Source organism: Enhydra lutris, unplaced genomic scaffold, assembly GCF_002288905.1.
Source record: "Enhydra lutris kenyoni isolate GAN:26980312 unplaced genomic scaffold, ASM228890v2 scaffoldscaffold68, whole genome shotgun sequence".
NCBI lineage: Eukaryota > Metazoa > Chordata > Mammalia > Carnivora > Mustelidae > Enhydra > Enhydra lutris.
In genome coordinates, this window is record NW_019154152.1 from 2,434,422 (window position 1) to 2,447,615 (window position 13,194).

Consider the following 13,194-nt stretch of genomic DNA (forward strand, 5'->3'; position numbering starts at 1 on the left):
TCTACAATAGTGGCTCCCAAGGGAACAGAATTTAGGGCATAAGCTCTAGAATCAGACAGACCAAGGCTGCCTCCTTGGTGTGTGATCTTGGGCAAGATAACTGACTTCTCAGTTTCCAGAGCTCTCAAATGGCCCAAAGGACCATGGTGGTGTTCACTGAGACCATGCTTACAAAGTGCCCGGTGTGCACTAGAGCAACTAGCTACTAGAAGTAGTAGCAGTAATAGTAGGAGGATAAAGACGAGCATGCCTTTCTTCTCTCTGCCATGGAGAGGACACAGGGAGAGTAGCTAAGGCCACCACAGTAGGGCAGAAGGTCCCACACAGGACATGCTGTGCTCGTACAAACAAAGGAAACCTTTAATCAAGCAAAATGCTCACACACCCCCACACCTATTAAGAACCTCAGATCAGCAGAATGGCAAGAGCTGCCTCACTTCCCAAGCCAACCCGCACACCCCACATGGGTAAGAAATCCCAGGGTTTTCCCTTACCTTGGTGTTCATACAGGACCTCCCTCGCTTGTACTCCTTGTGAGATCCACGCTTGTCCAGTTTGTACCACAGGGCTTTGGCCTTCCAGGTGGTCACCTTGGACTTGAGCTTGGAATAAAAGTTCCTGTGGTCCAGAGGGTCTAGGTCCAGGTGTCGTGTGAGGATGTTGAAGGCCTGGAGGGTGCCTTTGCACGTGGAAGCCTGGACAAAGTTCTCGAAAACCTGCCCGGCCTGGCTCTGCTTCTCATCTTCGTTTTCCCCCATGTTTCAGGAGCTGTGTGGCGCAGTGGTATGGAGATGTCAGAGGACAACACCATCAAGTATCTGGAGACACGTCACACCTGCAAAGGTAGGTGGAAGCAGAGGTGAGCACCATGGCAACACAGGCAGAGTGCGGGGGGTGGGCGCTGGGAGGGAAAACTAAAATTCCTTTGGGATATTAAGCACACTAAACATAAATACTTAATGCTAAACATAAACCATCTACAGAAAATATACAGTCATCCCTTCTGACCTGGCAATGCTGTCTTGCTAGCAGTCTTTCTCCCCCTCCAATACCCTACTCCTCTCGCGGGCTGTAAAGAACTACAGATTGCTCAAAGCTATGCCTGGGTTGATGTCAGCATTACCTGGTCAATCTCACTATGAGCCATATAGTTCAAGAAATAGGAACTAGTAAAGGGCAAGAGACAAAGCAGAGAAGCACACTAGATTCTGTGAGCACCACTGAAAACCTTTAATTCATGGTGTTGTAAATGAGTTGACTGATATTAGTGTATCTAGCCACGTAACAGCACACAGAGCAAAATATTCAAAGCACGTGCCTCCCTAGATTTCGTGGCCTTCCCACCTATCCTTAAACACCAAACTTGGAAGTCTTCCTCCATTAGTTACCAGAGGGCAGGTCTTTCCCCTATACAGATGACAAATGACAACTTCTCGAAACTTCTCTCTATTCCTTATGTCTGCTGCAAGCACAGCATCCATCTCAGTCAGACAGAGAGACACAGACACACGTGGGTCTCCACCCCATGTACCAAAGGAGTCTGTGCTTTGTGAGCCCAAGCTGTAAGCTATTTGGAACAAGTGCTCAGGCCGATGGAAGGAAAAACGCGATGGGTATTCATTCACAACACGAAAATAGCTTGCCTGGGTTTTGGCCATCGGCCTGTCTCTCTGCACCACTCTAACCTCAGGCATTTCTTAGGAAAGTCATTCAAGTTTCAAAGGAACAAAAATAAGTTAGGGTCGATTTTCCAAAGCAATAGCTATTTTTCCAGAATCCAAAGCTAGTGCAAAAAGACCAGCCTGGAGGAACTAGGGCCGCCCAGCTGTCAGGACGGCTCGAGAGGGTCTGTAAACAAGACGATACAGCATACCAAGCTCCCTCAGACAGAGGCCTGGCAGGAGGAGGTCAGCAAACACAGAGGCAAGGCCCTTGGGCTGGGCGGCTTCCCACTCTCCAGACAGAAACACTATTGTGGGTGCATTTGGATTGTGGGCTGGCCTTACAATATTAAAAGCAGACAATGGTGTTTATTTTCTTCCTTCATCCTTCACTCCTTCATTCGGCAACAATTACTGGAGCCTAGCAAGAGCCATGCATCACTCTAGGTCCTGGGGATGCAGAGACGGGGCCTTGTGAGGAAGACAGGTGTATAGAGAGTTGATTATAAGACAACAGGCAAGCACTTTAAAAAGATGAACATGGTGCATGGAAGCCAGATAAGGAGGGGTCTAACAGAGCCTAGAGGTATCCAGAGGAGCCACAGGGCAGGGGGGGGATGCTCAAATACTACAATTTGAGGAAGAAGGTGACTTTCATTAGGAGACCGGGGAATAGAAGTTCTTAGGCAAAAGAAATGCCACACTGGTGCGAGTCTGGAAAGAGCCAGGACAGCTGCAGAATGACAGCAAGTTGAAGGCGTCTGGAGGTTCCAAACTCACCACAAGGGGTGATGGGTGCTTCCAGGGCAGATTGTGGAGGGGATCTGGCTTCTCCTGTGGGCTGCGGGGTTCAGGAGACAGAGCAGCGGGCCAAGAGGAATCTCTGGGCAGAAGGGGGCGGGATGCATAGGAGAGGGAGGTGGCTGTGAACAGAGCCACCCAGGAGATCCCTTAGAGAGCCCCGGGAGAGAGCAGCGCGCGCGCGCACACACACACACAGGGACGCTAGACGGCCGCCCCGATATATCACCTGCAGGAGCGGCTGGCAGACACCCAGATGCTGTTGGCCAAGGGGGCACCAGCCACAGTATGGGACCCCTCCCCTCCTCTCCTCTGCCCCATGAGCCTCCAGTGTGCCTGGCACTGAGCTCAGCTGAAGGCACATTCTCTGCTCCAGCCAAGTTCCACTCTTAGCCAGGCCTCTGTCCTCCAGGGGCACTGACCTGGCAGCTCTGTTCCCTGCAACTCAGCAAAGTGAACACATGAGGAGAGCTGGGCCTGTGCTTTGCTAGGTGCTGATGAGCCGTGGATTCCCTCCCAGAGGCTCTCTGGGCTCCTTAAATGTCTGCAGTGCTCACTTCGGCATCGCTCACATTACCACTGCCTCCTACTGTTTCGGCTCTCCCCCACGTACAAGACTTGCCACCCAGAGAGCATAAACGGAGAGCAAGACTCGTTCACTTTTCATAGCAAAGGACCATCCTCGGTCTCTATCTTTGGAACCACTGTGTGCCCAGCACCGAACAAAGGATGCAGCTGCTGACGGAGATCCACAATTACTTGAATTCTGTGGCTATCCTGCGGTCATTTCTGGGGACGGGTCGGTGGTGCAGAGAAAGCCACAGGCTTCAGGGCCATTGGAGCCCAAGTCCAAAGCTCAGTTTGGCCCCTGGTTGCCCTCACGGCCTCACACGAGTCCAGACGCTCTGAACCTCAGTTTCTTCTTTTGTAAAGGACGCGATAATCTCCACCTTGTGGGGTTGCCGGGAAGGGCGAGAGAGGTGTGTGATGGCAGAGCCCAGCCCCAGGAGGCTTCTGGCAGAGGTGAAAATGGGTGCTGCATCCCTCACGTGGGGCAGACTTGTGCCTGGGGAATGCACTGGTTTGAGAAATACTTCTGTAAATCAACTCTTCAAGTTGCCAACTCCTCCTTGTCTAAAATGGTGAACTGTTTAGAGGTATCAAGCCAAACCCAGAGAATCATTTACGAACTGGAAGAACCTGTCTCCTTCCAACTCCAGCAGCCACCTCTCCTCCCCCAAAAGGAAAATGAAGGACTTAATCTTACTCCAGTGGAGAGTCAAAGGTGCTGTGGAGGGGGCTGGCTAGGCATGGGGGCTCCAGGAGCTGGCTCTTATCTAGAGGGAGATGGGGGGGCGGAGGGGGGTTTGTACTGGAGAGAGATGGCAGGACAGCAGACAAGCTGCCTTGGACTGTATCCCAGCCCCTTGTACCAGGCTCAGACCTGCCTCCCCGTCTGAAGGGTCTGGTTTCAACTGTAAAATCAGCTTGAATCCAGTTGCAGTTAAAGACCTCAAAAACGACTCTGACACCCATGTGGGGTAGGTTTCCTCCGGAAGAGCCTCAGTGTTTAGAGTCTGCCAGAAAGGGTGTGAATCTGGTCTCACGCACCAGGGAGGCAAGTTATCTAACACATCTCAGCCTGTATCCTCATCGGCAAAACGAGATGATCACACTCGCTTCATGGGGCCGGAAGGAATAAACTCCCTCACAAACGTGACGTATTTAGCACCTGACAGCTACCCGCTAACCAGCAGTCATTACTATCCCTCCAATGGCCCAAACGCCATCAAAGCACAAGGAAGGGACCAGCTGCCCAGGTCAAGGAATTATCTGGACTTTAAAAGTAGAAGCCACAGGCTTTCGACTCAGAAGATGTGGGTTCAAATCTACTTCCTAGTTGTGTACCCTTGGACAGCTCACTTAATTTCTGAGATTTCAGTTCCCTCAAATGTACAGTGAGGAAGAAAGAGGTTTCAAGAACGAACAGAAAACGTCCTTGGTATGAGGTAGTTCTGTTAGTGAGCTAGAAAGGCTGACTTGGAAGGGCTCTGGGAGTCTGAATCTGCGCTCCAAGCCCCTTCTTCCGGAGACTGGAGTGGAATTCTTGCAGTGGATCCTCCTTCTCCTTCCCCAAAAGAAACTCAAAGATTACTTAAAGCAGAGGATCCTGGGTAGTAGCTCTTCTTGTTAAAATTTTCCTTGTCAACCACCACCCAGCTGTTGCTTTTTAGAGTTTGATATGAAATATAAATAAAACCACCCAGAAATATGAAAGGTTTCTGCATTTTCTGGGAAGAAACAAGACGTGATGCTTTAGTTTCCAAGAATAGCCTTGAAGCAATTTGGTTTTTGCCAACTGGAGTCCCTTATTTGTGGTTCTGCCTGTATGACTTTATGAGTCACGAAGCAACCCCCTTTCCCTGCCCCAGGCTGCTACAAATTAAAAACCTCAGGGCCTCCAAACATGAGGAATGGGCTTGGTCCAGGGCATCTGGGAGACAAGTTCAAGATTGATACAGAACCCCTAAGCACTTCTCTCAAATGAGAGAAGGAACCTCCTCCTAGCCAAAGAGCTTCCAGTGTGCTCACATTTAGGAACCCTCCCCATTTTCCCTGGGCCTCTTCACCTGCCAAATGGCATCAAATATGGTAACGAGGTGGTCGATAAATCAGAGTTCTATAAAAACTTGAGGGCCAGAGGGACACCAAGCAGAACCTTCTCCCAAAGCAGCAGTCTGGCCAGGAGAAAAACTCGGCCCTCAACAACACCCTCAAAGTTCAAAGGCAAGGTATGTCTCAAGGTAAACAATCTGAAGATGAATCCCATGGGGTCAGGGGAGGGGTGTGGGCCAAACAGGAGAAGGGGATGAGGAGGTACAGACTTCCAGTTATGAAGTAAGTCACAGAGATGAAAAGGACAGCACAGGGAACAGATTTGGTAATACTGCAATAACCTTGTAAGGTCACAGTACCATGTACACTGGAAACCAATACATCATGACAACTTATACTTCCATTAAAGAAGTAGATCCAATAAGAACTAGACAATAAAAACCAGACCGCCTTGCCACAGACATTGCCAAGCTCCCCATTCAAACATACCTTCTTCCAAGTATCCCGCCAATGAGCCCCCAGGCAGGGCCAGTTTCCTACACAATGAAACAAGGCTGCTCACCCCTCCAAGCACTCCCAGGGTGGTCAGGAGAACTAGAAGGCCCAGCTCTGAGCCGCACACACAGAAGACCCTCATTCATAGCAACTGGGACCCGACACCTGAGTGAGGCAAGAGACAGCCAGGGAAATGCCTTCCACATACACCGCATCTCCACAGAGCCCAGGACCACAGGCGATGCCTGCAGGCCTCATCTTCTCACTCTGGCCACAGGAGGCCTGACTTTCCAACTACAAGGGCATACAGCAACCAACCTGAACCAAGAGGGCATCTCCAAGAGTTGGAAAGGGACTGCAAGGGTCCCCTTGTCCCTGTCATCTCCTTCCAGCCAGAGGTCACCAGCCTTCCCTTGCTCACCTCCCCAGATGGAGAGCACACTGCCTCCTGGGGTCGCCTGCTTCATCCACCCTTGCCTCCTCTGAAAGGAGATTAATTTGCCTTAGTCACTCCCCAGGGAGATCAATCCTATCTGTCCACAAGCTTCTTTCTGTTCCTGATTTTAACCTCAGAGATCACCCACAGGAAGTCAAAGCCCTTCCTTCCGCGCAGGCTGAACCCACACATGCCCTTTTCTAACACGCGCCCTCTGGAGCCCTACTAGGAAAGGCCCAGGAAAATGCATCCAGGAGACACACTAGGAGAACCCAAACAAGTTCCCAGCCTGCCACAAGGGACTAGATACTTCTCTCGGTCTACACTGCCCCAGGCAGGGAGCTCAGGTCCTGACTTCTACGGGGTTCCCCCACTGATAGCCCAGGCCACTGGGGCTCCTGCCCTTTCAGCCCCAGCCCTCCCCTTACTCTTTCAACAGTGAGTTGACTCCATTAGTCTGGCTTCAAGAGACCTCCCACAGCCCCACTTCCTCACCTCCATCCCCTTCTTCCTGGAATCCCAGCAGCAGATCCCTCCCTGCTCCAGGGAGCCACAGATTCCTGTATGCTGACCAGTCATGGTGCCAGGAAGAGGCCCACGGGACCAGAGACCCATGGCAGGCCATGGTCTTCCACCAGCATTATCCTAAGGAGCCCTTACAACAAGTCTGTGGGGTGGGGTGGTCTTCTTTCCTCTGTTTCTGCTCTGCAACAAGGGCTTTGGTGGGGGAAGGGGCAAGGAGTCATCCCAGAGTTTGCCCACCTTGCTTCTCTATAATGTAAGTATAAGTTAGCTGTATGTGCTTCCTGTTGTGTGTCTGTATATACATGTGCGTATACACGTGCGTACATATATGTAAGTGCATATATGTGTATGCACGTGTACACTTGTGCATGTGCATTGTGTGTGTGCATGTATATACATGTTTGTATGTGCATGTATAAAACCACGTGTGTATATATGCGTGTGAGTACACACATCCCTATTTTAAACATTTTTTAATAAGGATTTTTTTTTAAAGATTTATTTATTTATGACAGAGAAAGATAGCAAGAGAGGGAACACAAGCACAGGGGAGCTGGAGAGGGAAAAGTAGGCTCCCCACTGACCAGAGAGCCTCATGTAGGGCTCTATCCCAGGACCCTAAGGTCATGCCCTGAGCTGAAGGCAGATGCTTAACAACTGAGCCACCCAGGGGTCCCTCGATAAGGATTTCTAGCCAGCTCTCCACACCTCCTCTTGGACCACTAAGCTGCTGTTCAAGGACCTTCCAGGAGGAGCAAAGCCTCTGAGGTGGGCAGCGTTCCAGTCTGGCCATGAGGAGTCTGGGTCCGCCCCTTGCACCACCTCGGGAGGACACCAAAAGCAGTGCGGCTCAGCGGCCAGCGGCGCACCAGTTCCTGTCCCAGATGCTCACGTCTGTGATCTCATTTACCCCTCCTTGTTTGGCAGAAGAAAAGGCAGACTACAGAGTAACCTCCTCAGTATCCCACAGGCAGGACCTAGGGATGCTGTGATGGGGGCCCAGTTCCAGCTCACTTCAAAATCCACACTTAGTCACCAACCGAGCAGCACCATGTAAACGGAACTGGTATGGCCTGCCTTTGTCGAAGCCACTGGGCACAGCAAATGGGTCCAGTCCTGGAGTCTCTGAAGATCTTCCAGGCTCTGACTGTCTACACGTGTCAACAACAGGGCACGGTCTCGTAAGTCACAGTGCCACCAAATAATAAAGTATTAGGTGGTCCCTTAAAAATCATATTTAGAAAGACATTTAATCCATGGGGAAATGTTTGTGCCCTAATGCAGAGTGAGGAGAGAAGAACACAAGTTTAGATGCTCAATAGGATTCTGACTCCATAAAGCAATATCTAAAGAGGAAAAACCAACCAAATGTGAGCAGTGTGTGTGTGTGTGTGTGTGAGAAAGAGAAAGAGAGAGAGATGGTCTCTCAGGTCATTTTTATTTTTAGCTTCATACTTCCTGCATATCCCAAATGTTCTACCAGGGGTGTGTACAACTTGTACAAGGCCCTCCTGTACACACATCCCAAGCCCAGGAGTCTTTGGTCCCTGACTAGCCCAAGGGTCCCGACAGCAGGAGGCAGGTTTCAGGAATCTCACCTTCCTCAGGCCAGCAAGCACCCCTCCCGGAAGGCCTCCACCTCACCAGCAGCATCCTTTTTCTCCAGAAAAGAGAGAGCCCAGGCACCATGCTGACCTGATGAATGGGGCTTGCATTCCAGCAGGTAAGTGAGGCCCCAAGGCGGAATTCTCCACAACCCCCCCACCCCTCCAGGCTCTGTTCTCTGGACCTCAGGCCTTTTTCCAAGAAGCCACACCTTTACCCCCATCTCCTGCTGAGCTTGCAGGATGCCTTGCCCAGGAACCCACAAGGAAGAAATCTGCATACCTGGCTATTGGCCAAGAGGTAACAAAATTATACCTGTATCTCAACACACACACATTGGATTCATCTTACCAACAAAAAATTAGTCTATTCTGCGTGTGCCTCAGATCGTCCTGATCACACGCTGGGTGCCCAGGAACACTGGGACCTCTCAATTTTGATTTCCAGGAGGCCCTCCTATCTCAGAACTTAATGGGGGTGCTGAGGATAAGAAAATGTAGAGACAGAAGATGGAAGGTGGATGCCAGGGGCTGGAGGAAGAGAAGAGTGGGGAGTTAGTGTTTGAGGGGTAGAGACTTTGAATCTGAGAAGATGAAAAAGTTCTGCATGTGGACGGTGGTGAAGGCTAGACAACATCACAAGCATACTTAATGCCACTGAGCAGCTCGACACTTAACAATGGTTAAAATGTTAAGTTTTATGCTATGTAGATTTTCCCACAAAAATAAAAAAGCATTAAAAAACCCATCATCACCACCTCATAGTAAGCTGTCCAAGGCCAGAGTACAGAATTTGTGGCCCAATTAATATTGAAGTTAATTTTCTAAAATACATTTGAATTAAAACATAATAAGCAAAATAAGTCATTAGGCTAATGAAAGAATCTTGCTCAGTGAAATAACTTATAACATTTTTTTTTTTTGTAAAGTCATCTAGGCTTTTCTCATTCTTCCTTCCAAATCTTCTTTGACTCCAAAAAGACTATGGAAGCTCAGTCCCGACAAGCTGTAATTTTATCTCTTGTTCTGCCCTCCCCAGGCAACCACCACCACTAGCCCCCACACACACATTCAACACCTGTGAAATTTCTTTCAACACCCGGCTCCCCATTCTTGGCTCCCCGAGCCCACCACACGCTGCTGGGGGAAAATGCCCCTGCACTCTGACCATCCCAGGCAGCGGTACCAGCAGACCGCAGCTCTGTGAAAGCAGGAAACATTCTTCCCTGCAGCGTACAGACTCCCTAAAAGCTCCCTGACAACAGGTCTAGATCAGCTCAGATCTGTTGGGCACGCCATCATGCTCGAATGAGTGGAGGCAATGGCCATGCCATTAGATGAGCCTCCTGTCCCTCAAAGTCAGGGCTGGGCATATTTTTCATTGGCTAACATCAATTTCAGGGACCCTGGGCAAGGATCCTTTTGAAGAACCCTGTTGTAAGATAGAAAAGCTTCCCCATTTCAAAAAAGCATTAAGTCTGATGTATCACACAGCATACTTGGTGTTCTTAAGCAGGGCAGGGAGCAAATCCTAACCCTACTAACTCCTAGACTTCTTTCCAGGCCCTTCTCCTCCAGACACTCTAGCTCCCTAACCCCAATTGGGTCAGACCCCTCCCACAGCATCCTGTACTTGCTTCAATTATAGCAGGTTCCTCTATGAATTTTTTACTTCCCTACTCCCAGTTCCTAGCACAAGACCCTCTGCATATGGAATGTGCTAAATGAATGAATGAGTATTCAATCCTTGAGAACATAGGAATTGTTGACACTAAATGAGCATCTATGAAGTCTCAGACAATGTGTTAAAAGCTTCATATGTATTAAAGAAGTTAATCATTATAACAAAGTTATTGTTAGACACAATTGTTATTCCCATTTTTCCAAGAATTAGGAAAGTCAGCCAATGGCCCGAGGTCATGTGGCCAGAAGTGGTGAAGCTGTAACGTGAAGCCCCATAGCCAGAATTCAGACCCCGCATCCTTACCCACTACACCTGTAGCGTTCCCACTCAGAGTAGATGGATCCGAAAGGTATAGACATAGTGCCCTGCACACCACATTAGAGACGTGGTCTCTGGTCCAGGCCAGGCACTGCTCTTCTTCCATCAAATTCCAAAATGCTACGATCTGGGTAATGAGATCTCGATGCACCATCAGTGGCTAATCTGCCAGCAGAAACTCAGCTGAGAGCTAGCTAACTTTCCGGCTTTGGCGGATATGGCAGAGACAGGCTAGCTGATCACTACATGCACTGCTCCTTCCTCCTGGGCCCTTCTCTGCAGCTGTGAGTACCCATGACCAGTTCTAGGTAATGGGCTATGCGCACAAGTGATGTACACAACTTCTGGTGAGAACCTCCCGGGGGGGGGGGGGCCCTCCGTGCTCATTTGCTTCTGCTGGAGCACAGCAGCTTTGGAAGCCACAAGGGGAAGACGGCCCAGCCATGAGAGGGGAGGAGCCAGATTCCCCAGGTGCCTGGCTACAAGAAAGCCCTCTGTGACCAAGAACATTTGGACTTTGCATATGTGACACAGGAACTTCAAGGGCAGGACAACTGACCGAGAATCCGGGGGGTTTTGCTGCTAGGCAGTTAGCATCCCCTTAAGTAACGCAGGAGGTAAACCACAGTGTGGTAGGCATGGGGAATTGGGCCAGAATTGTGTCAGAAAGCTTTCTCTCCCAGTTCATATCAGTCACGTGGGAGTAAACACATGAGAGGGGTCTCTCACTACCACCATTATTGTGGGGGGTCAACTTCCAAAACAACCAGTTCTGCTGTTTTATAGCTCACTTTCCATCGGGACCTCAATATCCTGGACAAGTTGCTTGACACTCAGAGCAAGCCTGCCCACCTCTCCATTTAAGCCCCTCCCCCACCCCACCCCCCACATCTATACCCTGTACTGAAAATTCACAGCCCTTCCCTAAGTGAGAATGGATCAGGACTGGAGAAGAGGACAGAGAAGCTAGTCATTTCCTTGGTTTCAATGCACCACCCCCACCTCCCGCAGCCCCAAGCTCCTGATCCCCTGGGAGCTGATGTGGTGTGGTGGCAACTACACGGACTCTGGGCCACTGAACACTCCCTTGAACATAAACAAGCGAGTGTCTGTGAAATGTAGATGCGATGCCTCACGACGCGCACTCACGCATCTGCTAAGCATTATTCTGGCACCTGCCAGGGGGCGGAGGGGTGACTCCTACCACCTCAAGCTAAAGGCAGCCAAAACCAAACCAAGGCAGAAACTGGTGCATTTTCACACAAATGGAAAAGATAGCTCCTTCCTTTCGATCTAACTTATGCTGGGATGGGAGAGCTAAAAGCGTATTTTCCACCAAGTCCTTGCCCAGCACATCCTTAAGACCTCTCCCCAGATGAACCTTTGTATCTGGAGGGCACTACATCCCCTGATGTGGTGAAATCAGGTGGAACTGGGTGGAACCCAGTAACTGGTCTGGAGACAGACACGGATGCCGGGGAGGAGACAGAAATCATAGCAAAGTGAACACGGAAAGGATTTCTCGACAATGCCCACTCACTCTGCACACAGCTCCTCAACCAGGAGCCTGGGACGACTATAGACCAGACCTGACCCTGAATCGCTCACAGGCCAGGTACACCTGGGTGGCTCAGTGGGTTGGAGCCTCTGCCTTCAGCTCAGGTCGTGGTCCCGGGGTCCTGGGATCGAGTCCTGTGTCGGGCTCTCTGCTCGGCAGGGGACCTGCTTCCCCCTCTCTCTGCCTCTCTGCCTACCTGTGATCTCTGTCTGTCAAATAAAAAAATTAAAAAAAAAAAAAAAAAAAGGCTCACAGGCCAGCAATGTCTCACGGCGTCTGTCTTCTGAAGGCCCAGGTTTTAAAGAGTTGTGCCAAGTGACTACATTTGTCAAGCCAAAAAGATTTTTTTTCATTGCCTGACACAAGTTCTGGGCTTTGCTGTTGTTGTCATGTGAATTTACCCACATGAAGTCAATCTTGAAAATGTGCACCCACTCAGTCATACTTAGGTCTATATCGCTTCCACTGGAGAAAACGAACTGGCGCTCTCCCGCCTTCCCTTACTGGGCTAGGTTGCCTGGCAATGTCCACTCCCTCACTTCCGCCTCCCTTTCCGTCCACCACAGTCTGGTTTCCACTCACGCACAGAGCCTGGTCCAAGCCTCACGCCCAAGGCTGCCACACCAATCGCATTATCGCATCTGGGACACTATCTTACCCACTGTCACTCTCATTTTCAGTCTTCCCACACTCATCTCTTTCTAAATGCCCCTGAGACTTTGCTGTGTCCCCAGGTTCTGATCTTCACCCTCCTCTCACCACCAAGGACCAAGATACTCCTATAGTTTAATCAGTATCTACGTCTTTCCATGGGATCTGCTGCACTCTGGGCCCATAAACCAGCCGCAGTGACTCCTGTACAAAGACCTCCTGTGTGGTCAGCTTACCTCCCCTGTCCCTCCCCTGTACCCTCAAACTCAGTGAACAGCACCAGCTACATCCAGACTCTCAAGCCAAACCATTAGAGTACCCCCTTCCCTGCCCCTCTCCCTCGCCTCCCAGGCGGTCCATCGCGCAGTCCTGCCTGCCCAGCAGTCCCATCCAGTAGCACCTGCCTTCCTCTCTGCTCCCACCTAAACCCTCAAAATCTCCTCATAAAACCCTTCCTCCTCCTGGATCACCTCCCTCCAACCCACCAGCCAATTTCTCAAGCAGCCAATGAAGACACCTTTACACCAAAAACACACACTTGGTCAGGTTCTGTTCCTGTTTCAAATCCTTCAGCAGCTCCTCGACAAGTCCGAATGCCCTAGAGGAGCAAAACAGAAACCACCTTCATGATTCCCCCCTTGCCCGCCCCCAACTGCTTCCGCTTCCTTGTACTCTTGACTTACTGAGCCACTGCCACTCCTGAGGAACCGGACTCCTCCGCTGCCCCCTGCCTGTGCCTCGCTCCCACTGTGCTGTCTAGCATGCCCACAGAGTCGGTTTCCTTGGTGAAGGCCCAGTGGGCTCAAGCACTTGAGCATGGAAGCTCACACAGTACCAGGGGTCCC

At 50.4% G+C, this 13,194-nt stretch overlaps 1 protein-coding gene across 1 annotated transcript in view; it reads right to left on the bottom strand.

The window, feature by feature from the left end:
- LOC111159507 (F-actin-methionine sulfoxide oxidase MICAL2-like) overlaps positions 1 to 13,194 on the bottom strand; it is a 185,313-nt gene that overhangs the window by 162,422 nt on the left and 9,697 nt on the right. Inside the window, exon 2 of the mRNA XM_022522030.1 lies at positions 495 to 835. Within this exon, the coding sequence (XP_022377738.1) occupies positions 495 to 758 (264 nt within the window). The 5' untranslated portion in view covers positions 759 to 835. The remainder of the gene's footprint in view (positions 1 to 494; positions 836 to 13,194) is intronic.